We start from the raw sequence: 27,897 nt of genomic DNA on the forward strand, positions 1-27,897 counted from the left end.
AAAGTAACAAATGGGGGGAAAAAAAGTGTTATTTTAATAGTCAAACAATTCACATTCTATTCATGTGAACTATATTGTTGCAATGTACTCAAAAAAATACCACTAAGTGAAAGATGCGCTTGTTTCAGCAGTTTGCCGATAAGGCTTTATTTCAGATTCTCAGTAAGGTCTCTTTGCCAAGTGCAAGCCATTAGTATCTAATTGTACTTATGAAAGCTGCGTTTAACCAATTGCATTTATGAAGGCAGTATAAAATTGAGATCAATGCCTGGTACCTACTAGTGTTGTGCTGCTTGTTTGTTTAATGAAGATCGCCATGATAAAAGAAAACTCCATCATGGTGTTGATATGTCATCTGTCCTGAAGCTTCACTTAAGTAATGTGGCTGTGGACTGTGTTTAAGATGGTTTGGTTTATCAAGTGATCCTTTAAAGCAATGAGGGCTTGCAGATAGTTTCTGCATTATTTTTTCTGGGTGCATGTGGATGCCTAGTGCATTTTACAATGTAAGGTGGAGCCAGACTGTGGCACCAAGCCTGCAAGCTCTCTTATTTGCTAGATGATTTAAATCCTTATGTCCCTGTACGATGAGAGATGTACCAGAATAATAAATTGTTACAGTTATTTCTGTGTGCTTAGTTTATGCTTAATAATATAACGTTTGGAGTAGCACTGAGTTTGATAGTAAGTTCCTCAGTGCGTTATAATACTCAGGGTTCCTGGCTCTGAAGATGTTTCTGACATTGGGATAATGTGAATTCTTTTCATGATCCATAATGACTGATAAATTAAGTCTATTGAAGGTTTTAAGTAATACATTTTTTCCCGTGTATTCCAGGCAGTCTCTTTTTTTTTTTTTTTCTTCTCCTGCCATTTTCTGCGAAATTTCCATATTAAGAGAGCAAAATATCAGCAGTTCATGTCATATGCATGTGAATGAAGTTCTTTGTTTTTTGGTAAAGTAAAAATGCAACAGAAAAGCTAGATGTAGTGCGTTAGCTTTAATTCAGATTTTTAAACGAAAGCTACAACATACTATTCTAGTTAATTAAAAGTTAAATGTTCTACATTGAAAATACATATAGATACATATAGATAAATTGTGCTAAATCTTTACCAGCCCAAGAATATGAACTGCCTTAAGCTCACCACTGATTAACATGGTAAATGTTATAGTTACAGAAACATGGCATTTGAAAATACTCTCACCTCAGCATTTAAAATTTTAATTTTCATTTTTAAAGGTGCCAGATACCTTGTGTGTCTATGATTCAAATCCACCAGAGTTCTTGCTTTTATGTGTGTATGTGTGTGTATATAAAATGATTTTGAAATACAAAGGTTCATAAGATTTCTCTGCTAGTCACAAAGTCAGTGTATGAGTTATTTTACATAAGTGTTATATTAGAATAGTGAGTAACTATTAGCAAAGTGAGCAGTTTCTTAGGTAAAATCCTTGCTATGGTCATACAAAGCATGGAAAGGATCAGATTTTTGGCAGTGGCCCTTTCGGAGAGAGGTGGCACTACTTAGCAGTGGCAGCAGTGTCTACATCTTTTCTTTGAAGCATCTTTCCTTTGGAGCAACTAGCCTGTGTCTCTTAGACTTGTCGCTAATGCTTTTTGTTGCTGCTCCGTGGCTTTTCTCTTTCTGGAAGGAAGATAGGCAAAATGGTATTGCCAATATTGCTGAGAAGTCTTGAATTAACTCTTTGAGTGTTAAAGCTAAATGCAAGCTTATAAATCTCCCCTTAAAAAAAAAAATGGAAAGGACTTGATATCTGATCACTGTGGGATGTTTTGTACGTACTTACTAAACTTCTGATGAAGAAAATACAGTCCTATTGAAAATACAATAAACTGCTATACCTAGCACTTTGGTATATGTTAATGTGTGTTGATCTTCAAGGACTTCTCAGCCATATGAATCATGCCAGACAGGAAAATAACCAGACTGAACTATAACTGTGATTTTTATAGATGTCCAGGTCTGTGTTTCTGGTTCATAGAAACCGGAAAGAGAAATATTTTGCAAGTTTAGTATGAAATGCAAGAGAATTTACAGTGAAAGGTGAGAGAGGGAGTGTATGAGGAAATAGCATGGGGATAGTAATGAATGAATGAAGAAATCTTGGTTTCTGAAGGACTTCTGATATTTAAAGCTGATCTTGTTTGAATGCGAAGCAATCTTGATTGTCAGACAGCAGTGAACTGTGTAAGTCGTATTAATCTGAGTGCAAGATGTTCGGTTGCAGGTTGTTGTGGCACTGTGGATAGTGGAAGCAGAGTCTTAGACTCTGCTCCCTTGATGGTCTCCTGGTTTGCCCAACAGCAGGATTCTCTCTTCAGTCTGCAGTATGGATTGCCAGAGAGTTAGGAAGGAGAAGGAACTAGTCTGGCTTGTGAAAGAAATTCTTTAGGAAAATTACTGTGAATGAACTGTCTTTGTTACTTTGGGATTTTTATGAATCTGCAAATCCTTATGAGAGAAAGTTCTATCAATTTTGTCAAAAAATATATATGTAAGTGCTTTTATAGAATCCTAGTCACTTTTTTTTTTTTGGTAAATATATAGCTTTATGGTAAAAGTTATAGTAGAAATTTTATTCAATATTTGTGACCAGAAAATTTGAACTGACCAAAAGCAGAGGTTTAAAATTCCATCCTTTCATACTAAATCTGTGATAATTTCTCAGTAATTTCAAGAACTTGCTCAAATAACAACATTTCTATTTGCAAGATATCTTAGACTGAAATTAAAATCAATTTCTAGACTCCCTCTTAAAACTACCCATAATCATGTCAATGTTTGTCTAAGTCTCTATAACTGACATAACTGAAAATTGTCAACAATCAGCGTTGACACTTTTACAGGTACTCTCCCAATACTGCAAAAAGATGCTTGCTTTTAACTACCACTGAGCAAGGCAAGCAGTCTTCAAACCCTTGCAAGAACTCTTGAACATACTGTATCTGCTATGAGTAGTGCACCAAGGGCTTTTATCTTGCTACTCTGGAGCTACTCTGTAAATCATGTTAGTATTTTGAGTTTTCACAGAATGCCACTGTGGCAATCAGTGGGCATTCTTTATTTTCTTGGCTTCTTTGCGAAACCATGAACAGGATTGCCCTGCCTGTAACTGTTGGGGATAATTACACGCGCCCCATGTCACTGCCGATGTTTAAGAGCAGCCGCCGTTCGGCGCGGACCGCGGGCTCAGGCCGAGCCCCGCGCTTTGCGCGGCCGGTGCGTGGCGGGAGCAAGGAAGGCGCCGCCCCCGTCCTGCTCGCGCGGTCGTTATTGGTCGGCATCCGCGCCTGTCCCGGCGGGGATTGGCGGTGGCCGTCTGTCAGTCAGGCCTGGGGCGCAGGGCGGTGCGCGGCCGGCCTGAGCGGTGCCAAGGCCGCCGCCATGTCGTGGAGGCCGCGCAAGTGAGGCGGGGGCGGCGGCGTGCGGGGGGCCGGGCGTACTGCGCTGGATCGCCAGCGGCGTCTCCGGTGGCCGCCGGACCTCTCCACGGCTCGGCGCGCGGCACTGGCCTGCGCGGCGCGGCGGAGAGCGCGGGGGGCCTGCGGCGCCTTCTCGTGCCCGCCAGCGCCGGGGCTGGCGAGCTGCCCCAGAGTCCTGGCAGCACCCCCGGGCGGGTGGCGGCCGCGGCGCGACCTGCTCTGCCCTTGCTGGTCGCCTGCCAGCTGCCCCTCAAACCACATTAGGGGTTCTGGAAATGGGAAACGTGCGGCTGGGACAGGAGTTTCAGGTGTTAGGTTGAAAAGACACCAGTGGGTGGTGATGCCGCACTCCAGAGAAGGCATAAAAACTAATACGATTTTCAAAAGATGTTGAACAGTCACATACTTATCTAAATGCATATGGGGTTTTTACTGCCACATGTTACTTATTAAAAGCAATCATTGGCTAGTTTGAGTATGCATCTGATCCTTAACTGCAGGCATTTCCATCCGTTGAGTTACAGTGCAGGGGTTATTAGGGATTATTAGGGATTATTGGGTGTCTCTTCTCATCCGGGAGAGAACCTGGCGGGCGGAAACTTACAGTGCAGGTAAACAGTATCAGTACTTGTGTGAAATTGGAGTAGCTGGTTATTTCTAAAGTTATATGAAGTACTGACAAGGGATGTTAGGTGTAATACAAGTGCAGGCAGCTGTTTTATTAGCCTTGCGACTCATAAGTGTTTCTGTTCCTTGTCTCTTGTGGAACTGTAGACATGAAGTCATAGAGATAACAGGTTACCCACACTTTTGTAACCTTTCTCTTAGATCAAATAAGCTGGTGTTTGGGAAACACATGGAAATACTACTGCGCCAACTGCAATTAGAGACATAACTACAGCTGCAAAAATAATTGTGATTCTTAATGTTGACCAAGAAACTCCTGCAAGGGAATATATGATCAAATGTGCAAATACTTCAGTGTAGTCAGTTATGTTGTCAACTCTGCTTTATTGTAATTTGATTAAATGAAACAATTGGAGTTAAAAATGACAGAAAAATGTTATTTGACATAAACTTTTTGTTTAATGTTTCCAGGTAAGTATTATCTGAATAAAATTGTTAGACTTAGGTCTACAAGTATCCATCATTTAAAGGCGTGAAAATAAGTGATTACAAAGAAATACTATTCAATTATTTTTCATTATTATTAAGTAATTGTCAATTAATTCACATTGTGTCTTTCTGCAGAGGTTCTGGATGGGGATTCTTGCCACACAACTCTCACACAGGAGAGAGGAACTATTGCCATAATTCCTCTTTTGAGTTTTGCTCCAGTCTTGCGTTAGAAGGCTCCTCCATTGATGACACTTCTGGACCAGACGAGGAGGATACAGATTCAGCAATCTTATATGGGACTTTGCGAGGAACTATTGTTGGATTACGATACTACACAGGGGTTGTAAGTGCATGATAAATAGTAAAGCAGAACAAAGAGTTGTTGCCAGCTTAAAAAAAAAAAAAAGCTTTAATTATAAAATTTCTCATAATTTTTGACTGTGTAAGGTTAGGCCTTTTTTTTTTGTCTTATCCAACTTGCTGTATTCAAAATTCTTCACAGGAAATGCATATTCTGAAACCTTAGTCTATGTTTCAAAATACAATTAAAATACAAGCCTGATTTGGTTATTTGGTGGATCGCTCATCTGCTGGCTCAAAGTGATAGAAAGCAAGAAATTGTATAGGTCTTCGAGCTGTTTAGGCAGACAAAAAGGGATGCCTCTTCCTTTATAAAACCGGTTTTAAGAGACTGAGGCGTCTCTGCGGTGTTGGTAGTTGGATGTAGTTCTTGCTCTCAAGAGTACTTTTAAAATTGCTGACATTAGTTTATTCTTTTGCAATGCTTTTGAGTAAATTGTAGATTATTACAGTGTCTGAACAGAATGCTATACTGTATTAACTTTAAGCTTCAGGACATTTGAATAAGTGTATGTTAAATATTTCTGTAAATAATTTGTGCCTTAATTAACATGTTTTGGGGGTTTGTTTTTTTTTTTAGGTTAATAACAATGAAATGGTTGCGCTGGAAAGGGAGCCCAGTAATCCCTATGATAAAAATGCTGTGAAAGTCAAGAATGTGAATGGAGACCAAGTAGGTCATATTAAAAAAGAACTAGCAGCAGCGTTGGCAGACATTATGGACAACAGACTAGCAGTAGTTGAAGGGTAAGTGGACAAATTATACTTTTAAATTCCATGAATATAAACTAAGGGAAGCGTTTTGATGTGATTCTGTTTTCCGAAAAGCAGATTTGCTGCCCGGTGTGCACTGGGCCAGCAGTGACATGCGCAAGAGAGACAGTTGCTTCTTTATTTCAGAGTTGTGCAAGGCCAAGTGCTCTGTTGTTTCCCACAAATTGAGCACACTCCTGACTTTCCAAACTCTATATTCACACACAGTAATCATCCCAAGTGCATCCCTCTTGCATTGATTGGTTACTAATTTACATACAATTATAATTTTGCTTACTTAACTTTTGCAGTTATAATTGTGGCTGTTATTGTGCATACAGAAGGAAAAGGTCTTCACCTAGGCAGGGATCTTTTCTGAGCTGTGGGAGTGATTTTTAGTATTATAATGAACGCATTTCACTTAAAGATGCGTAGGCCTTGAGTTTTCTTCTCAAATTTGCAAAGTTAAGAAATGTTTCAGTTTTAATCAGCAGCTCCAGGTTGGCCATTGATTAAAGAATGCTAACTGTTTGGTCTACTGATAAGTTTCCTCTCATCCTACCAAGATAGAGGGACTATCTGTTTTGCATAGTTTTAAACAAGGTGAATCATCCTAATCCTGCAGTGGCGCTACCATATTCTGAAAGCTATTCTGATTACTTTCTTTTGGCAGAAACAACAGCTTGCAGCAATATGATGATTAAAGCTTCATGTTTTCAGGCTCTTCACTACTCTCTTGAACTATTTGCATTAAGTTTAATTCTTTCCTGTATATGATAAAACTCAGAGATCCTGGTGGGACCAAATTCCTGAAGGAAAGGTCATTATGGAGTCCTTAACCAAACCAGATGTGGTAGCATCTCTAAAAGGCTTTAGGATTCATTCTGCATAAGCTTGTTTCCTAAATTGTGTCATACACTGAATATGAACATTTTGGAATATTTATCACTGAAAGAATAGCAAGTTCATTGTAAAAGATTAAAAAAAGATTAACAGTGTTCTGTCTTGCTTTTCTGATTCTTAATAGGGTTGTCCCTTATGGAGCAAAAAATGTATTTACCATGCCTGTACAAATGAGCTTTTGGGGAAGAGAAGAAAACAAGGAAGCTGTGCTAGATCAGCTAAAAATTCATGGATTTAAATTGGCTCCTCCTTTGAAAGGTACGTCTTGAACATTTGGTTTTCAAAATATTGATCTATCCACTGTTTGGAACAACTATTTAAGGGTTTGATTCTTATCATAGTGTTGGCATTCATAAAATTTTTTAACTTTAGCTGAGGAAAAGCGCAGAGCTCACAGTTATTAATTTTGAGGTTCAGAGGGACTATGCTTCTGTGTCCTATCTTTCATAATAGCTGACAGCAATTGGAGAGGCGTTTGAGCTACCTCAAAAATAAATCAAGTCATATCCTTAGTTGTCTTAAAAGCTGGCTATCTGTGACCTTAAACTTTTACTCCTCAGCATATTTCTGATCTGGCCCTTGGTTTGTGACCTAAGGGGCCACAGCAGTGGAGTAAGGATAGAAAGATGTAATGTTGCAACTGAGGGGTGAGGTATGCCTTGATATTTACATATTAAGAAAGCTTTGTTTCGTATGCTGTTTTCTTGTGGCTGTGCCATGCCTTGCACGGGACTCTGCAGTTTTATTGACCTACTTTCAGTAAGTGTGCTTGTGTCCCTGGTTAATTTGTCAAGAGCATACCTTTGGATTTACCTTAAATTTGTTGGCAGACCTTTATGTCGGTTGCATTGTTGTTTTCAGGACTCTAACATCACTGAGTTCTAAAGGACACAGTTATTTTATGTTGAATCACAGCAGTTTTCATTATTAATAGGAGTAAAAATTTAGTGTAAAATCAATTTTAATAAGGTATACATTAATATGAAACAAACTTTCAGTTGTTATCTTTTAGGTTCTGTTGTGCATAGCTAGAGAGAAATAGAATTTGGAGTAAAAAGTATTTTGTGTTATCAGTCAATTGAGCAAAGCAACTTTTATGCAGCAGAAGAATGTTTAAGAAATCGAGATGCTGTCTCAAAGGATCCCAACCCCATGGTTCATTGCCTGTGAGACTTAAAAGGCTTTTTTGCATACCTTTATAGCCAATAGTAATTAAAAGATAAATTGAGACTAAAAGACAGATGGGAAAACATGTTGGCCAGGTGTTTTACAGTACCTGTGCTCAGCACCGTTGCCCATGAGCCAGCGAAGATTGATGTAATTGAGATTACGTTGTCATTGTAACTTTTTCAAAATACAATGTTTTTATTGGCAAGGAGGTTCAGAATGTGGTCTTGGATCAGACTGGATCTCTGAAAAGGCTGGATCAACTTACAGCTCTCCAGTTCCTCCTGCTGTACGCCTGACAACAGAACAGGTTTGCTTTTCTTACCTACATTGTAAACACAAGGAAGGTAGTATTTTAACAGTGTTGGCCTTTTAACTATTTATTAATAAAATGTTGCCTGTGAAGTGGAAGTCTGTCTCAGTAAGCTTTTTTTTTTTTTTCTTGTCTTTGAGCTACAAATTTCCTTTAAAGGTCAAATTGAACTTTTGAACTTTTTATTTCTTATACTGTAAGCAGAAATTTCAGCTGTGAAAGCCTTGAGTCCCTTGGCATTTTGGGGTGTTTTGGTTGCTCATCAGTTCTCTGTATATGGTTGTGGTTGTGTGTTTCTATTTCTTGGTGTTTTCCAGATTGCAAATAACTTTAGAGTGAGTTAATAACTATACTGAGTATTGCATAGGGTTGCGAATATCATTAGCCATTTAATCTTAGGCTCTTGCTTTTATTTGCCTATGTGTGTCTTGGAAAATAAAAAGTTAATTCTTATATTGCTGTACCTACCAATGCCTTTGTCTGCTGTTTCAACTAAACATAGTCCAGCGACTTAAGTCTTGCATGGCAGGTCTGTGCTTATTACCATCTGAGAGGCATACAGTCACTGAATGTTTAATGAGTTTGTATTTTAATAACATTTTTTAAATTCATTTGTACAGCTTAAAAGCGAATTTGACAGATTGTTTGAGCATCTGAAGGAAGATGATAAAACTTGTGAAATGGAAGCAGCAAAGGTATTACTTAAGCTGGAAAACATTTTCTCTAAAAATATAAAAATTCTCATTCATGTACATGTATAGTTCTGTTATATAGTCATATGAGTTGCTTGGGTCAGTAAAAAATTCAGTAGATGCAAAAGAATTTTTTATAAAAACATTTCTTTCAAAAATGGCAGGTGGTATTTAATGTAGGAAAACATGCATGACATCTCTCTCTAATTTACAGGCTGTCGGAACATTGTTGCTTCCCCATCAGAAGCAGGCTTTAGCTTGGATGGTTTCACGTGAGAACAGTAATGACTTGCCACCATTTTGGGAAGAGAGAAATAATTTATATTACAATATAATTACCAACTTCGCAGTAAAGGAGCGACCAAAAAATGTTCTTGGAGGAATACTGGCTGACGATATGGGATTGGTAAAAATATTTTTCCCAAGTTGTGGGTTTTGGTTTTTTTGTGTTTTGTTTTGGGTGTGTGGGTTTTTTTTTTGTTTTTTTTTTTTGTTTTGTTTTGTTTTTGTTTTAATCTTAAGTCTGTGAAATGTATGACATTGTTATATTATGCAGGGTAAAACGCTTACTACTATTGCATTGATTCTCACAAATTTCCAAGATGGCAAGCCTCTTCCAGTTGAAACAACCACAAAGGATAAGTCTTATGAGGTGAGATGAAAGAAAAAGATTGTCCATACTTAATTTAGCAGTTAAGTAGTAACTTTATATGCTGTGAATTTTTTGTACTTGATATACTTAATGTCCACATATATCAAAAAAGAATAAGGATAGATTAGTTGCAGGTGGGTAGACTGTGTTATTTCAAAGTGCATGCTTAAGCTGTAGACTTGTGCTATCTTAGAATGTGTTCTTGAGTATATTACAAGGAAAAATGAACCTAGAGGCTTTGAAGGAAAAAAAATTAAAATTAACCTAAGAATTTATAACATTAGCAATGAAATTTCATCTGCTGTTATAAATGCATAAAGATAGCATAGTGTTACAGTGTCATTTCTGGGAAGGTTCATGCATGGTTTCTGTGCAGTTTAGAGAGTTCTTGAAACACCTGAAATAGCAAGCACAGCGTCTCAGTATGAAAAAATAACTGAGCTTATACTTTTGTCAGGTATTTTAAATGAGAAGGGGAAACTACAAAAAATTGAAAACACAATTATGTAAGCTCTTGGGCAGTCTAGTTGAAGTATTTCCTTTGCTACATTCCTTTTATTTAATTACAGGACACAAACTAAAAGCTAAGTACTATGATTGCCTGATTTATTGCACAGTGTTTTCTAACAGTATTAGGGATGGGATTTTTGTCCCCTTTTTTTTTTTCTTTTTTAAATGCATACTTGTCTAAAATTAGCACAATAATATAAAATATTTACATTTCTCCTCAGAATGTTAAGGAGAAAATGTTAATTAGTGTGTTTTCTAGGGCAACTGTGTAGCCTGATTTTTTCACCCCTCTGCCTTTCTGCAGTTTCATTTGAACTGTATATGTGGCTACTAAAAAAAAAAAAAAAAACACTATTAAGTGACCTAGCTGCGTACCACTGAACATTTTTTTTCTCATATTTCAGAGCAGTAAGTCCTGGATAGGTAGTGTAATAATGTCATTGACACTGTGTCCTGTGGCTACATTAGAGAATAAAAGTTTCCCTTTCTCCTTAGGAATTTTGTACTGCCAGCACGAAGAACATTGGACTCCGATTATGTAAAGGTGACAGTAAACTATAAAGATACCAGTAGTGTTTGCATAATAATTAATACATTTACCTGAGGAGCTCTTAGACTGTGGTCAGTTCTGGTATTGCAATACCACTCTGGTGTCACAAATGTGTAAAAACTCTCTACAAAGTAAATATCTCAGAGAAGTATTTAAAAAAAAATGACTATCAAAGATGTTTCCATTGACATATAGGAAAAGGAAACCTAAACATTGCAGTATACTACTAGATCCAGGAGCTATAACTAACTTGTAGCAAAAGTGTTGCTGTAAGTGGGTTCTTTCCATTTCAGTATCTGTGTTTTCTTACTGTATTTGCTTCTTGTATGCTGTTTGAGCACTTTGGGAAGGTTTTGGCCACTATCCCGCAAGGACATTGAACCACCCTCCCGCCCACCAAAGAAAAACCTTTTTGTGACTGTGTAAACCAGATGTACGCATTACAATATTACCACATGGCTTTTTGTCTTCTTATGATGGGTTTTGTGTTACGCAATGCAGAAATCCCTAATTAGTAAGATTTCAACCTTAAAAAAAAAACCCTTCCTACTTAACATTATTCGAAGTTACTGGTAGAACTTTATTGGGACCCTTTTTGTTATCAGTACGATGCTTCGTTTTGCATGCTCCTTGTTTGACAGTTTGGTTTCTGCCCGCATGCAAACTTAGTACAGTTTTAATAACCTTGAAAATTAAGACTTTTCTTAAAGCATTTTTGATTTTCATTTGTGACCTCAGTATCAGTAACCTGTGTCACATGCAGAACAATTCAGCTTGTTTTAATGAAAATCTTTGCTTGCTTTGTTGATCAAGTTACTCTAGAGCTGGTGTACAATCAAGCTGAAGAATATGTATGTTCTTTTTCGTAAATATGCTTCTCTATGAAGAATCTTCTTTATTTCTTTTTTTATGAAGAATCTAGCAATACAGTGGAGCCTGGTGTTTCTGGTGTAAAAACACTTGAAACTATTCCATTGAAACTTTCAAGTTCCCATCCAAAAAGGTAGGTATCTGTAATGGTCTTTGTCTTTTCTTTGTCTTTTTCTTTCATCAGAAAGACAGCTTAAGAGATGATGAAGCTGTGAAGCATACTAATGCGTTTCAGTCTTCCAGTCACAGTAGCTTGTTCTTCTTATAATAAAAATGAATTTTAATGATGATTTGTATTAATTCGTATGGGCATCATTCACCTTTCAGTACTTTTTTTTCCTCTAGCTTTTTTTCTGCCTTCTTTTAAAAGGAAAATTTACAAATAATTTGCTTTGCATTTGTTTATTCTCTTGAGGCTTATTATCTAAATTCAAGCAGTAGTAAAGCTTCCTTTTTTTTTTTCTCCTTAATAATGATATCTTAGAGGTAAAGCCAAAAAACCCAGGTATTCAAGAAGTGACCTAGGAGAGACTGAAGAATGTCTACCACTGAAAACAGAACGTAAGTTGTAGGGAATTCTCTTATTTGTCAAAAAAAAAAAAAAGAGTCAAGCCTTCATTACTGTGACATGTACTCTTTTCCGTTCCTCAGCAAAAATTGAAAAGGATTTCAGATTAACTGGAAAAGGAGTTAGTTTTCACTGTATTAAAAAAAATACAACTAAGAAGCTGCTATAAGGAGAAAATTTTACAGATAGAAGATCATGGAATCATAGAATGGTTAAGGTTGGAAAGGACCTCTAGAGGTCATCTAGTCCAACCCCCTGCACACGCAGGGTCACCTAGAGCACGTGGCACAGGACTGCGTCCAAGCGGGTTTTGAAGATCTCCAGAGAAGGAGACTCCACAGCCTCTCTGGGCAGCCTGTTCCAGTGCCGTCACCGTCATTGTCAAGATTTTTTTCCTTAAGTTCCTGTGGAACTTTTGGTGTTTCAATTTCCGGCCTTTTCCTCTAGTTCTGTCAGTGGCCACCACTGAAAAGAGGCCAGCACCATCCTCCTCACTTATCTCCCTTGAGGTACTTATATAGACACTGAATAAATCCCCTCTCAGCCTTCTCCAGGCTGAACAGGCCCAGCTCTCTCAGTCTCTCTTTATAGAGCAGATGTTCCAGGCCCCTGATCATCCTCATAAAATAACTGTTTTGGTCATCTTTTTTTTTTTCTTCTTTTTTTTTTTTTTCTTTTTTCTTTAGCTCCGACAAGCTATGAACAAGGTCAAAATAGATGGTGAGAAATTGAATTAGTAATACTCTTACATTTTGACAAAGATGCTGTCAGGGTGTTAGAACTGGAGAAACATTCAAAAAATTAAGTGCATCTTTTGAGGTAGATGCCTGAAGTGTGATACTGAAATGTGTGATTTGTTGAACTAAGCATTTTGCATGAAAAAAATGAAGGGCTACAGGGTAGTAGTGTTCAGTAAGCAGGAAGTTTAGGTTTCAAGTACTTGGATCAAAACCTGTACTAAGCTACTTTTGTAATGATTGGTAAATCATTTTCTTCTGAAAATGAATAGCCTGAAGTAAGGGGTTGTATTAGTATTTTATGCATGCACACTACCAAACTGTGTTGGATAAGGCAAAGTAATCTGGTTAACAGGTTTGAATTTTATGAAATGTGTCATAAAAATAAATGCATGCGTGTGTTTGCTGTGAAAAAAAAATCTGTGTTTATCTGTTTTTTTTTCTGCCCCTGCCCTCTCTCCCCCACCCCCGAGCAACTTCTTGTGACAACTCAGAAGATACAGGCTTTGGATCTGCTCTTCTGGTAGCAGCTACTCCTTTAAAAAGAAAAAAAAAGAGAATGGGTAACGAAGAAATACACAGATCATATTAATTTCTGGGTGTTAGTTGAAGCTGAAATATCGTATAGATATTATTTTATAAATGACACATGTTTTTGTGAATTGTTTTGATACTGTTGAGATGAAATGTAAACAGGACTTCAGGAAAACAAGTAATTTCTGTGAGCTTCTACTCTGCTTTAAAGTGGACTGTTACTAAATATGACTTCTGTTTTCTCAGGTACTGCTAGCATTCAGTCTGTTGAGAAAAAATGCACTGAAGGTGGCCCCAGAACCACACTGATTATATGCCCACTGTCTGTCCTAAGCAACTGGATTGTAGGTTCTATGCTATTTTAATGTGTAAATGTTGTTTTGATGTTGCAGAGGTGGCATTGCATGTCTCTCATGCTTAACATATGGTTTTCATTTTTCATGAAATATCTCTCTTGTGAAAGCAGCTCTATTTGATTAAAGTTGTAGAAATGGAGTACTGCTTTAACAACAGTGCAATTTTACGAGTAATGAGCTAACCTCTATAAAAGAGCTCACTTTCCATCTCCTCTTGTGGCGTGGCAAACTGATTTAGCTCCTCAAATTGGGCAACGACGGGGGACGTTTAGGAGACAGGTGCTACTTGTTGCATGCTGAAAATCAGGTTGTGGTTTACTGATGATGCATGTTTACTGACTTATCAGAGATTTTTCAGAAATTTGGTGTTTTTACTCTTTCTGGGAGTAGCCCTGCTAGGGGGAAGAAGCTAAAGGGGCTTTTCTGGCTCCGTTTCTGCATAAGTTACAGGTTTTCTATTTTCAGACCATTTTGAGTGCAGATATTAAGGGGATACTTTAACACTTTTGTCTGCAAGTCTTTACTGCTTTTAGCTAGAACATTAGTAAGAAAAAGAAACAAATTTTAGTTTTAAACTAATGGAAAATTAAAATCATATAATTGGAACAGACTGCCCAGAGAGATTGTGGAGTCTCCTTCTTTGGAGATTTTCAAAACCTGCCTGGATGCCACCCTGTGGCACCTGCTCTAGGTGCCCCTACTTGAGCAAGGGGTTGGACTGGATAATCTCCAGAGGTCCTTTCCAACCTCAACCCTTCTGTGATTCTGTGAATGGGAAACGCTGTAAATAGTATCAAAAATATTTTTCATCTACTTGAAACTGAAGCAAGTATTTTAAAAGTGTCAATCTAATGATTACTGTATGCCAAGTACTTGAGAGAACAAGTGCAAGGAACATAAGCCATGGGTAGTGGTTTTTTTTTGTTGTTGTTTTTGTTTTTTAATACTTTGCTGACAGTCATACAGTTATTTATGTTATGTTACCTGTCACGGATTGCAATGTAGTGCAGCCTGAAGATAAGCGGTACTTTGTAATGTTGCATTTAATTTATTTGGCAAAAAGTAAAAACCTAAGGTGGTTATCCTGGTAGATGTTAACTGTAAATGAATGCTAGAAGAATGAACAAAGAGTAGAGGAAGATAGAAAGTGAGAAAGAATACAGAAACTCTCCCAGTACAGTTTAGGAGATTCACTGGATTTTACAGTGCTTATACCACCAGGTCGTACATTAATATTTTACAAGAAGTAAAAACATAGTCATCAGAATGTGACACTGTGTATGTTACTAGTGACCGAGATGAATGTTCCTGATCACTCGTCACCCGTGTGGACACGTAAAAAGAAACCCGTATTGCTTTTGTTATATAAGCAGGTGTAGAATATCAAAGGGCTAGGGGAAATAGTTATTACTTAGGCCAACTTTTAGGATTTTATTCTAACAATCATATAGTGACACAGTATCTTTTGGGTGATTCTTGGTGATTTGCTTTTCAGGACCAGTTTGAACAACATACCAGCCAAGATTTTCACCTGAATATTTATATTTATTATGGTTCTGACCGTAACAAAGACCCAGCAATTCTTTCAAAACAAGATGTTGTATTGACAACCTATAGCATTTTAGCTACTGATTATGGAGTAAGTAAATGTGAAAGCATTCTGTGAAAATACTGTATTTGAGATCTCAGTGTTTGGGATAATGAAGGTGGCATGTCGGAGAGCCGTTCTGATAGATGTTCCAAAGGGCGTAGCTGTAGTTTTGCTTCATGCGCTTTTGTACAGATGGTGTTCTTTACTGACAGCTTTTGTGGAGAAAATGACTTTGCTGTAATTATGACGGCTTTCAGAAGAGACTTTTTAAGGATTAAAAAAGGATGTGGAGAGTGTAGATTGCTCCAGTTCTCGATGGCGTGACATTTTTTTATCGTGAGACCTCTTGATTCCATAGCTCTTGTGATACCCAGGGAAGATGTGTCCTATGCAGATTGCAACCAAATAATTCATATGCATGTGACATATTTTGAAAAGTGGTGTTTCCATTGAAATCACAACCATTTAACAAATCTGAAGTATAAAGGAAACTTTACTTGATTCTGTGAGCTCTGAGTAATCTTTCATATCTTTGTGCTGTTGAAGCCTTTCTTTTGTTTTAGCCCCAGTTTTCTTTTGCTGTAGCTCATCCTTAGCAATAAGGGCTGAGGAGAACTCAAAGAATTTTACAGGAATCATTAAAAGAATGAATGCCTCAGTTTTACTATTTGATCCTGTGAAATAAATAAACTGTAAATAAATATTTTTCATTGCTAATTGTGAAATTGTTATATTAATATCCTAAACTAACTGAAATTGCAAAAAAAATTCATCTAGTCAAAAGATAAAAACAACACTGTGTTTCAGATCAGAGATGATAGCCCATTACACAAAATCAAGTGGTTGAGAATTGTATTGGATGAGGGACATGCTATACGAAACCCTAATGCTCAGCAAACTAAAGCTGTCTTAAGTCTGGAGGCACACAGAAGATGGGTTCTTACAGGTAAAACATTTGACGCGAGGAATTGCAGTGCATATTATCATAGAATAATACTGCCTTGTGCTTTCCAGTAGGTGTTTTCACTTTGTTTTTTTGTGGGACATGCTTAGTGTCTGTCTGTCAGATTTAGTTTGAATGTTTTCTTTGGTCAGTGTTTTAGGCTTTTTTTTTCTTTCTTTAAATTAAGCTCATGACAACAAATTTCGAAATAAAATTTGATATCACAGATTCAGTGGAGGTGCAAACAAAAAGTACCTGTTTATGTGCTGGCACGTTAGTTCTGATTTATCTGAATGTTGGAAGGTTTCTGAAATGTGCCATTTTCTTAGAAGCTATCCGGGAGCAGGCAGACATGATTCTTAAAGTTAACTTCAAGAAGATAATGGTGTAACTACTGGTGGTAAAGATGACATGAAAAGCTTTATTTTCCAAGGCTTCCTGGCACCGAGAGGTGTACTTCTCTCACTTGCATGTATTTGAGTGCTTTGTATTGTTTTAATTAAAAAAAAAAAAGTATGTATAGTTATAATAACAGTTCAAATTAATTGTGAGAATCCTTGTTGGCTGTTTATGGTTTGGAAAAAATACAGAGATTTCACTTTGATCAAAACTCCCTCTTTTTAGAGGTCTTACAGTCTTTTTTGTTTATTTACATGTTGTTTAGGTACTCCTATTCAGAATTCTGTAAAGGATTTGTGGTCTCTTATTTCCTTTTTAAAACTGAAACCTTTTACTGATCGAGAGTGGTGGCACAGAACAATTCAGCGTCCAGTCACATTGGGAACTTCAGGGGGACTTAGGTATGAAACTTTTCCAGAGAGTTTATGGGAAGGTGTGACTGGCGATAGAAGGGTAATGTGAAAAATTAATTTTTCAAGTTTAAAAGTGAAATGTAATATATAAGTCGTTTCATATTTCAGATGATATTTCATTATTACGCTTGGATTTTGTAAATTGCAAAAAATACCCTTTGGTATTTTTTGTTAATGGAAATGGCCTATCTTTGTTTTTCTAGGCATTTACAGTCACTGATTAAGAGTATTACCCTTAGAAGAACTAAAATAAGTAAAGTTAAAGGAAAACCTATTTTGGAGTTACCAGAGCGTAAAGTACTTGTTCAGCATATCACACTTACAGAGGAAGAAAGACAAATCTATCAGTCTGTGAAGAATGAGAGCAAAGCTGCCATTAACAGGTAAATAGAAAGACAACTTTCTGAATCTGGCGAGTTTAATATCACAAACCAGAGTTCCAGAAGTTTCTATCATATTAATTATAGTAGCAGAGTGTGTCAATTTGTGTGTTGTAAGTCAGTAATTGCAAATTAGTAACAGCATCTGCTGAGCTCTGAAGAAGAAGCCATTGCTTAACTATGTATTAGAAGTTCTAACCGTCTGGAAACAGAAAGCAATGTCAGATGTATGAAGTGGGATTTTAAAATTTTTGGCACTGCTCTTTAGAATTTCTCTAGTAGAACATGCTACTGGTAGCAATTTTTTACCTTTTTCAGTAGAGTATTTGAGAAAACCGTTATTCAAACAGGACAGTAAAAATACAGAATTCTAATAGCTGAACTTGATCCCTTGTGATGTCATCTGTTACTCTGGGTACTATTTCATACTCAAACAATAAAATTGTTGTTCAGATTTTTCAGTGAAGGGACTGTACTGGCTCACTACGCTCATATCCTTGGTGTCCTGCTCAGATTGCGGCAGCTTTGTTGTCATCCTCATCTTTGTACAAATACATCTGGTTTTTCAGCTGGTGAGTGAGTATATTTGGTTTCTGCGTTTCTGAAGACAGGTCTTTTACTTTGGATTTAGAATGCAAATGTGTGTGTGCATTTTCTGAGTTTTCTATCCTTGGCCTTCCTCCTGTCAGCTTGGTTTACTGATCTTTCAGCTTTGTTGCCTATTACATCTTCTTTTCCAACAGTAAGCTGTTTGAATATGATTGAGAAGTAAGTACTCAAGGACATAACCCAAATAAAAAGGAAAGCAAAGAAGTGTTAGTAGTTATAAAGGCTTAGAAGCAAGAGATTATAAATTTTTACAGCCCTTCACGTAAATGACTGAAGTAAGATCTCCACAGAACTGACTGCGGAAAGCTTGATAAAAAGCATCGTGTTAAAAAGCACTGTTGTAATACGTTAAAGAAGTGTTTTTGCTACAGATTTCTTCTTGCCTCAGGAGCTTGGGGAAATTGCAGATTGGTAGCCTTTTCAAAGGGTCTGATGCAAATTCGGCGGAATAGGAAACTAATGACTCATGGTTGTAAGGAGGGGTGAACACTGAGGACAAAGGAGAGTGGAGCTTAGAAAAAAGCTAAGGATTTAGGAGAAACAAGATGTACTGCTACACAGTTTTTAAAAATGATACCCATTTTTTCAGAAGAAGATATAGTCTATTTAAAATACTCGGAGTTTAAGAATTCCCAGTTTTAATATTCCCAAAAATCCTATTTTGACATTCAGTGGTATAGGTGTTCTTTTTTCCAGGAAACCAAAAGACCAATGAGATCATGGTATAAAACCTTACTTATTTATTTATTTATTTATTGAAGACGGTCGCTATTCACCTTTCTGAAAAATACAGCCTGGAGAATTAGTGGATAATTATTTTATTATTTTCTTTTTCAAACTGACTAGTGATTACTAAGGGTGATGTGAATTGATTCATTTCTAAGCACTCTTAACTATGTTTCTGAGCAGTCTTAACTATAAATAAAGTGACTTCCAACACCTCAATGATACCACCTAAACAGCTGCAACCTGAAATTGCTGTATCTTACTAGGCATTATGTTACACTCATCACTGAGCTTGAAGTCTAGATTGAGTACTAGTTTCCTTGTTTCCAAATAAGATTACTCTTAGTATTTTTTGAAATAGTAAATTTGAATTTTTCTTTAGCATTTGTCATCATAAAACACTGTTATAAATGTTTGTCCTAAAAGAAGCATGGGATTTTATACATTGTAGGCTAAATCCTTACTGTGTAAGATCTATAACTGTGTTTTGATCAGTGGAACTGTGCTGGTGTGCGTCGGTTCAGTCTCCTATGTGGAATTGCTACTTTCAAGTATTTTGCTGTATTGGCAGGTAATAATACTCCTGAAGAACTGCGTCAGATGTTAGTGAATAAGCTGAAACTGGTTCTGAGCACTGGTTCAGATGAAGAATGTGCAGTTTGCTTGGAATCACTGACTCTTCCTGTGATAACACACTGTGCACACGTGTTTTGTAAACGGTGTATTTATGAAGTCATCAGAAGTGAACAGGTTGGATGTTTTATGATTGTATTTAATTGTAATAGCTATTCAAAAAAATTAAGAACAGGTACCACCAGAAGGCCATCTAGCCATTGACCCTCTGGTGTATAAAAACTATTAGCCTAGATATGGATAGATGAGCTGTCAAACTTTGACAGTAGTTTCAGAAACTTCCTTCTGAAAGGAGTTTCTGCAGCTCCTAGTTGAAACACTGACTGACATCTAAATTCTACAATCAAGAGACCTACCATTTTCTCATATGGTAGGTGTTTGTGCTAATGCTGCATCTCAGTTGGGTAGTCCTATGACAGAATTGTTAGAATGTAACGTTAACCTAGCAAATAACTCAGGAAAGGACCTTACTGAACAGCTCAATTCAAAACAAACCAAACCAACAAAACGACCCATGCCAAGTCCTCTAAAACAGTATAAACCCATGCAGTGTCTTCCAGGCAGGATGCCTGTGTTTTCCATTCCTAATACAATAGGAAGCATTAAACTGTCAGTGAGGAGTGAGATGTGAAGCTGCCAACACAGAACTGTTGAGTAAAAAGATTTATCTTTCATTTATTACAAACTTCAAGGTAACTTGTTTTCCCTGATATATTTATTGAAATAGGAAAAAGCTTCTAGTGGTCAACATTTCATTAAACTTTCCTTTTCAGTACAAGCCTTTCATCTAGGCTAGCTTGAGTTGTTATTTAAAAGTCCTAATAAAGCTGTAAAATATCTACAGTGTTTGAATCCCTGTGCATTTCTATTCATCTAAAACCGTGCCAGATAAGCATCAAATGTTTTAATTTCTTCTAGGTTTTATTCTGAGAAATTAATCTTGGCATTTTTCATATCCATTCACTGCAAGTTCTGCTTGGCTTTGTTGCCATTGTACATCTGTGTTTTTGTTTTTATGTTGGTTTTAATTCCAGTACTCAGTTGGAGAAGGGATGTTTGAAGATGTGAGCGTTTTTTTTTTTTTTTTTTAAACAAACAACAAAGTCCAAGCACTGTCATACTGAGAAGGATTTGAAGATTTCCTTTTTTTCCTGAATCTGTTAAATTTTATCTATTTTTGTCTTGATATTTGAAGGTTTTGGACTAGGGAAAGTTCATTTGTAACTACTTTTGTAAAGACTTATATCAGATTCCTCTGTGGCAGGAGGAATGAGAGAGGATAGGGTTGTGTTTCCCTCCCTCCTGAAAGGGAGTTACTGCTGCTGTATGTGCAAACTCATTGCCAGCCTCTTAGCTGTCTGGGTGTTCATTCCAGAGTAGCATCCTGAGATGGCCTTTGCAGTGTGTTCTGAGAGGCTCTGCTTTGTATGCACAGATTGCTCTGTTAGTTAACTTAGATAATTTTAAGTGGTTGCACTGTTGATCAAGACTTTTTCATTTCTGTGTGTTTGGTTCCCAAAGTCCTGTGTTTATATAGTGCATGCAGTCTTTTCTTTATTTTGTGTGTAGTCCCATGAGAGTGCTGCTGGATAAAATCTAAGGTTTGCCTTAGCCAGTATGCTTCAAAGAGAAGAGTCGTTGGTGCTAAATTATTTTTAATTTCTCATGTTTGTGTGTGTGTGTGTGTATGTGTCAGGGGAGATGATGGTACCCTGTGTCTGATATCTAGCCCTAACAAAGCACGTTTCATCAGATTACTAAAATTTCTCTGCTTACTTTGAGGAAAGAATGAGTTTAAGTTCATCCTTTGCTTACAGATAAGAATGATCTTCACTTTGAAAGATGGTTTGTTTTTTACTGCACAATACTTTAAATAGTTTTTTCCCCACAGACCAAGTATTTGCTGGCTTTTAAATCTGAAGCTGCCTATTTCAAATATAAGCATGCTCTAAAAAAGAAAAAATAAGGAAAACTGAGTTGAATTATAATTTTTAGCATTGCTTCCTCTTAGCATGCTACCTTAATGGTCTAACTAATAAAATTATTTTGATTATGTTATATGAGTGTGGAGTACTCCTTGAGGATTTTTTTAATGGTTAACACTATAACAGCTTTTGTGAAATGTGCTTTACAGTGGTGATCTTTAGTACTTGCTGTGACTAATATATATTTTTTCTAATATTGTTTTGGGGTTGGGTCGGGGTTTTTACTTTTTTTGTAGCCAAAGGCCAGTTGCCCTCTTTGTAGGAATGAACTGCGAATAGATCATTTGATGGAATGTCCCCTAGAAGAGGAATTAGACTCCAGCAATGGGAAGACAGGTGATCAGGAGTGGATATCCAGTTCTAAGGTACATTACATTTTGTTTTGCTTTTGTTTAGTTCTGATTTTGTAGGGCACTCTCTAGAACTTTTATATAAATCATAAGTAAGCACATGTTTTAAATTACTGTTTAAAAGACTGCCCAGCATGCCAAAACAGCCCAGGAGAAAATGGTAATAAAATTGCTCTGCAAACACATTTTGTGGTAGAGTAACCAGACTGAAAGAGTGCCTGTTGTATCTGGTACTCATCTCTGTGAACTTTGATGTGTACACACAAAAGGAAACTTTCAGTAGAAAAGTAGAAAGCTGTATCTTGTGTCTCTTTTTCTGGCAACGCAGTAGTTATGTAACCATTAACGCTATTGCATTGTTCATTTAGGAAGGTGAAAATATTCTTTCTCAGAAATTGACTAAAAATAGACATTTTCTGCTCTAGAGGGAAAAATGAATGAGCCCCACATACTTAGTACAGGACCTGCCAGATTGATACAGGACCTTTACCTCGTAGATGTGTTTTTCAAGGTCTGAAGTGCCTCACCTTCTTCATTGTATATTTACTGCCAAACATGATTTTTTTTCTTGCTTGTGCTTCCAGTATTTTTGTTGTTTTAAGATTTTTTTTTCAGAACACTATATTTTTCATTTAAATTTGCAGTTAAGTTACTGTTATTTCAAAAGTTGTTTTTAAATGTCCTCCCTAAAAAATCTTTCTGTGGAGACCTAAGACAGACACTGTACTCTAAAATGATTTAAGATTTTTGTGCTTTGTTTGATTTGTGTTTTTCTTTTTAAAAACTGGTGCTAATATTTCCTCCATTTACATTCTCTAGCAGTGGTTCATTACATGAGAAAATTGCCTATGTTCTCTGCTGCGTGCCAAAGTCCCTGCTCGTTTCTTTTCATGCTGCTCCTGAGAGTTCTGGCGCTTCCTTATCTTCTGCCATACCCAGAAAGGGGCCTAGAGGTTATTTGCCTATGTAGTCATGGGGGAAGCCTTTCTTGCCTGTTGAGCTTTTCTATAGCAGACGCTCACCTTGTGGCTGTGTCTTGCTTAAATCTTAGTATTTTAGTATTCTGAGCTCCAGTCTCTTTTTTTTCATTTTTTTCTTTTTTCTCTCCATCTGTTTTGTGGTTAGGGGAGTCGTTGGTTCCTGATGGTGGGCAGTAGGCCTAGAAAAGGGGCTCATTGTCCTTCTTTCTCAGTCAGTAGTTTTTAACCATTAAAAGTGCTCAACCCTTACTTTGTTTGGGAAACTAAAGAAACTCACTCCACATTACCTAGAATTAGCTGTTTTAAATGGTGTTACGGAAGACTGGTATTTCAGTTGATGTGAACCTGATCAAAGCACGATAGTAGGAGTGAAATGTAGCCAAGTCAGAATCAAACTGCCTAAGTCTTCATTTGATTTCAGATAAATGCTCTAATGCATTCTTTAATAGAACTACGGAAGGAGAATCCAGCTACTAAATGTCTGGTTGTTTCTCAGTTCACAACCTTCCTGTCACTGATAGAAAATCCTTTGAAGTAAGTGGAACTACTGTCATTTTTAGTAAGTATATACTCATTTAGAAAGGTTTCACGAGAGTCTTATTTTAGTTTTTCATAACTTCAGAAGATGAACGTGTTACTAAAAAGCTTTGCTTAGTGGTATAAACCATGAATCTCACTCCTGTTCTTTTTAATGAATAACCCTTAAAATGCACAATTTCAAATACAAATTTCAAATTAGAGGTCAAGATTTGATTATGTGTGTTTGCCGTTGTCACAGAAAATGGATTGTTGAATGTTACTGTTTTCTCTTCAGAAAATCAGGATTTTTGTTCACTCGCTTGGATGGCTCCATGGCACAGAAAAAAAGAGTAGAAGCAATTCAGTGTTTCCAGAGCAGTCAACAAGGATCCCCAACTATAATGCTTTTGTCTCTAAAAGCAGGTGGACTTGGATTAAATCTCACAGCAGCTTCCCGAGTGTTTTTAATGGATCCTGTAAGTGATAGGTTGTTCATAAAGACCTGGCATAATCTTAAGTGAAAGTCTTTTAGTGTTATCAGAGGGAAAGCCCTGTGAGAACACATTACACCATAGGTATCTCTTAAGGACAAGCAGAACTTTTGTTTGTTTCCCTGGTGCTGTGTTTTTACTTTATCAGAATACTCTTATGTGTCTGTTTTTACTTCCTGTGAATGGAAGAGCTGCTGGAGTGGTAATAGTATTCTTTACAAAGTAGTGTAACATCTTAGTGTGGTATTTGAAGTCTTTCCTTTTTTTTTTTTTTTTTTTTTTTGTGAATGCTTTTTAATATGCTTTTCTGTTTGTGATATTTAATAGGTTAAAGTGGTACAGGGGATTTGCTTCTGCAAAAACTCTTATTTTTGTGTGTTTCTATAGTCTCTTCTGTAATTTTTGTGAAGTTACTTACAAATAAAGACATGAGTCTGAGAGCACTTCTTACAATTGTAAGAAGCCAAGAAATACGGTACCTGACTTCAGAGTGATTAGATTAGTATTTATTTATTTATGCATTTATTTTTTAGTTAAAGCTCTCTGGAAGAAGTGTATTAAAAAGTTATTTGTATGGAAAGAAAGTGTAAATTATAGTGACAAAGTAGTTACAGAAATACAGTATCTTTAAAAGAATTGGTTTGTCTCATCCTGTCTGATTATTCACTGCACAAAATTTTCTGTTCACTTTCTTCGTTTTCCACTATTTATTTTTATGCCCTGGTCTTTTTTTTTTTTTTTTTTGAATTGGAAAGTGAGATAAATTCTCCAGTTTGATTTCACCTTAAAAAAAAAAAAGCAAAGTAAATGTAGGTAATGAATCATGGCTTCAGACCAGGCATCACATCTGGTACCAGCAATAATAAAATAGTAGTACTAGCTTTGCAATCAAATTAGTGATAACAACAACATGGAGACAAAGATCTGGAAATTATTGAAATTGTAACATATCTTAGAATATTATCATTGATTGTGATGTATCTTAGAAAGTATTGTTTCCATGTGTGTTCTGTTAACTGCTTGCAGTCCTCTTAAGTATTGAGCCATCAGAGGGCTTTTTGTGCTAGCCTCAGGCTGGGGGTAGCTCATCTGCAGTGCAGTACTCGTCTGTTCAGGTGCTCTTGGTATGGTAACATTTTTAATGGTTCTGCATGCACCTTACTGGTGTTTTGAACAGACATTATTTAACTTTCTCGTTGTTGCCGCCGATAGGCCTGGAACCCTGCTGCAGAAGACCAGTGTTTTGACAGGTGCCACCGACTGGGTCAGAAGTACAACGTTGTTATTACTAAGGTAAATTGGAAGATCGTCTGTTTGAAGTCTTAATGATTATGATTTTTTTTCTGAAAGGCTTTGTTGTGTTTTTTTTAAAGAATTATAATACCGTATGTCGCACCAGTAAACTTAATTGTATTTGTGGTATGACTTCTGAAGTAGGGGCATTGGATTGTAAGGTTTTATTATATGTAACCTATTTCCTCTAAAATAATAATAGTGAAAATAAGGTGTCCCCTCTGAGCTGTTTGGAGGGGCTAAGATGGTGCTATTGCTATGCCTAGACTGGTTGTTACTGCTTATCATTTTGGAGGTATTTGGAATGTTATGTGGCAGCACCTTGTTTATGCAGAGCAGCTAGATTGTGTCATCCAGTACTTAATCATAAAAGTAATACTTGGGAAAATGAAGATAAATTCTCTTCTATATCGATGCTTTCAACAATTCTTTTTCTTCTTTTTTGTTCTTCTTTTAACATGCTAAATATTTTTATAACTCTTCCCTCTTATTTTTTCTTCAAAAAAGGACTACTAAGTAATGTAACTGTGCTCTGATGTGCGTTTTTTTTTTTTTTTTTAAGTACTTTTTTAAATTAAGGGGCCGGAGAGCGAATGAGTTTTCCTCATTGGACTTTTTATGTATTTCAGTTCATTGTGAAGGATTCAGTAGAAGAAAACATGCTGAAAATCCAGAATAAGAAGAGGGAACTTGCAGCAGGAGCCTTTGCTACCAAAAAGCCATCTGCAAGTGAAATAAAGCAAAACAAAATTAATGAAATCAAGGCTCTAATTGATTTATAGTTTGAAACTATGGTATTCTGAGTAAAAAATAAATAGTTAATATAGATTAATCTTCAAAATATTTCTCATGATAACTTGTAATTTTGCTATGTGTAGTCAAAACATAAATGTTTGCAGTGATTTAAACCAGAAAAATTAATTTTCTCCTGAATGTTGCTTTAGAAATACACAAATGTATTTTGCAGTACTGAAATCTTTCTAAGGTGTTTTCTTCTAAGTGTTACATATTAGGTATGAAAATTAAGAATTCCTAAAAATCCAACCAAAAGGAAGTGCGTATTTTTCATGCATTCTAATTTATAGTAATTTCATTGCTTTTTTAAAATGCAAAAGCACAGCATATGTGTTGTTCTTCTAAAACATCACCACTCTTAAGAAACAAATTGGCTTCATGTTCCAATCTTGGTGTTGCTGTTAACAGATATTTTCTTTTTTTGTTGTTTTTGTTTTAGAATACATGATCAGTGATCACTTCATAAAGATTCCTTATATATTTGAACATGTGTAATTATGATGCACAGGAATCTTTTTCATGATTTCTGAATAATACACAGATGCAGCAGGGATTTGTTCTGTTGATTATTTCCTAAGAGCTTGTCAAAAATTAACTACTATATTTATAAAATATTTTTGTGATATTTCTCTTATGTGTATAATTGTTTTACAGTTTGGATAAAATGCTAGAATCAGATGCTTATATTCATAATGAAGTTTATAATCACATATAAACATACGCTGAACTGTGCTTTAAGTTGTGATATGTGAAAGTAGAATATGACCCATTTGCCAATCAGTGAATCATTTGGCCTTTCTAAGTTTTAAAAGAAAAAAACTAAACAAACAAAAACATAAAACCAAACCCACCATAGTTCTGCAGAATCACAGAATGGTTGAGGTTGGAAGGGACCTCTAGGGATCACCTAGTCCAGCCCTGCTCCAGCAGGAACACCCAGAGCAGGGGCACAGGGTCCATCCAGGCAGGTTTAAAGATCTCCAGAGCAGGAGCCTCCATAGCCTCCCTGGGCAGCCTGTGCCAGGGCTCTGGCATCCTCACAAGAAAGAAGTTCTTCCTCACATGGACATGGAACTTCCTGGGTTTCAACTTGTCCCCGTTACCCCTTGTCCTGTCACCGGCCACCACGGAGAAGAGCCTGGCCCCATCATCCCTACAGTCACCTCTCAGGTACTTGAAGGGGTTGATCAAATCTCCTCTCAATCTTTTCTTCTCCAGGCTAAACAGGCCCAGCTTGCTTAGTCTTTCCTCATATGACAAATGCTCCAGTCCCTTCACCATCTTCGTGGCCCTGCGCTGGCCCCTCTCTAGCAGCTCCATGTCCCTCTTGTTCCGGGGAGCCCAGAACTGCCCCCAATGCTCCAGGTCCCTCCCCAGGGCTGAGCAGAGGGGCAGGATCCCCTCCCTCACCCTGTTGGCAATGCTCCTCCTGCTGCAGCCAGGATCCCATGGGCCTTCTTGGCCACAAGGGCACATTGCTGACTCATAATTAACCTGCTGTCAACCAGGACTCCCAAATCCCCCTCCGCAGAGCTGCTTTCCAGCAGGTCAACCCCTAATCTGTGCTGGTGCCTGGGGTTATTCCTGCCCAGGTGCAGGACCCTGCACTTGTCCTCGAGGAACCTCATGAGGTTCTTCTCTGCCCAACTCTCCATCCTGTCTAGGTCTCTCTGAATGGCAGCACAGGCCTCGGGAGTGTCGGCCACTCCTTCCAGTTTGGTGTCATCTGCAAACTTGCTCAGGGTGAAATGATTAATGACTAGCAACATTCTAACTGCTTCCTGAAATGGTCAACATTCTTTATAACATACACCATGTATTCTGCAGGTTGAAACATGTGTTAGTGGAAGGATGATCTACATACGTCTTGACTGCTACAGGAAATAGTCATTTGGTAAATTACTCAACTGTTTGTGCATTAATAAATACCACTGAAGAATTCTGTATATTCTCCTCTGTTCTATCTTTCTCTTCTCTAGAAAACCAGTTGGTTCTGGTCTTCTGTTACGTGCTATGGGGCGGTGAAGCTGGCTTCCCTGTGACTCTCAGAACTGGAGGTATAGATCGCTATGTTTAGACTGTGTTTACATTGAGGAGTTGTACTTGGCAGCAAAGTGGTAAAACATGGTATGCTCCTAATGTCTGTCTTGTTCTTCTAACAACAAGACAGTTGATATTCTAAGATACAATGTGAATTGTAGACATAAGTAGAACTGAGACTGGGAAATAAAGGGAAAATGTTTGCCGGCTGGAAAAA

The 27,897-nt window shown here is 37.1% G+C and overlaps 1 protein-coding gene across 1 annotated transcript; it reads left to right on the top strand.

Moving 5' to 3' along the window:
• The first annotated feature begins 3,410 nt into the window (after positions 1–3,410).
• Positions 3,411–25,701, top strand: HLTF (helicase like transcription factor). Its single transcript, XM_088530501.1, has 24 exons — positions 3,411–3,431; positions 4,701–4,911; positions 5,509–5,675; positions 6,709–6,842; positions 7,961–8,061; positions 8,685–8,759; positions 8,971–9,162; positions 9,313–9,408; positions 10,414–10,462; positions 11,384–11,471; positions 11,823–11,899; positions 13,117–13,206; positions 13,424–13,521; positions 15,029–15,172; positions 15,932–16,070; positions 16,732–16,867; positions 17,083–17,262; positions 17,713–17,831; positions 19,166–19,344; positions 21,449–21,577; positions 22,964–23,076; positions 23,357–23,537; positions 24,765–24,845; positions 25,475–25,701. Exons 1-24 carry the CDS (start codon positions 3,412–3,414, stop codon positions 25,625–25,627), a joined length of 2,952 nt encoding a protein of 983 aa, XP_088386627.1. The 5' UTR covers position 3,411; the 3' UTR covers positions 25,628–25,701.
• Positions 25,702–27,897: the final 2,196 nt, after the last annotated feature.

Source organism: Tinamus guttatus, unplaced genomic scaffold (assembly GCF_059628265.1).
Source record: "Tinamus guttatus ecotype Peru unplaced genomic scaffold, ASM5962826v1 Tinamus_guttatus_pri_ptg000376l, whole genome shotgun sequence".
NCBI classification, from domain to species: Eukaryota; Metazoa; Chordata; class Aves; order Tinamiformes; family Tinamidae; genus Tinamus; species Tinamus guttatus.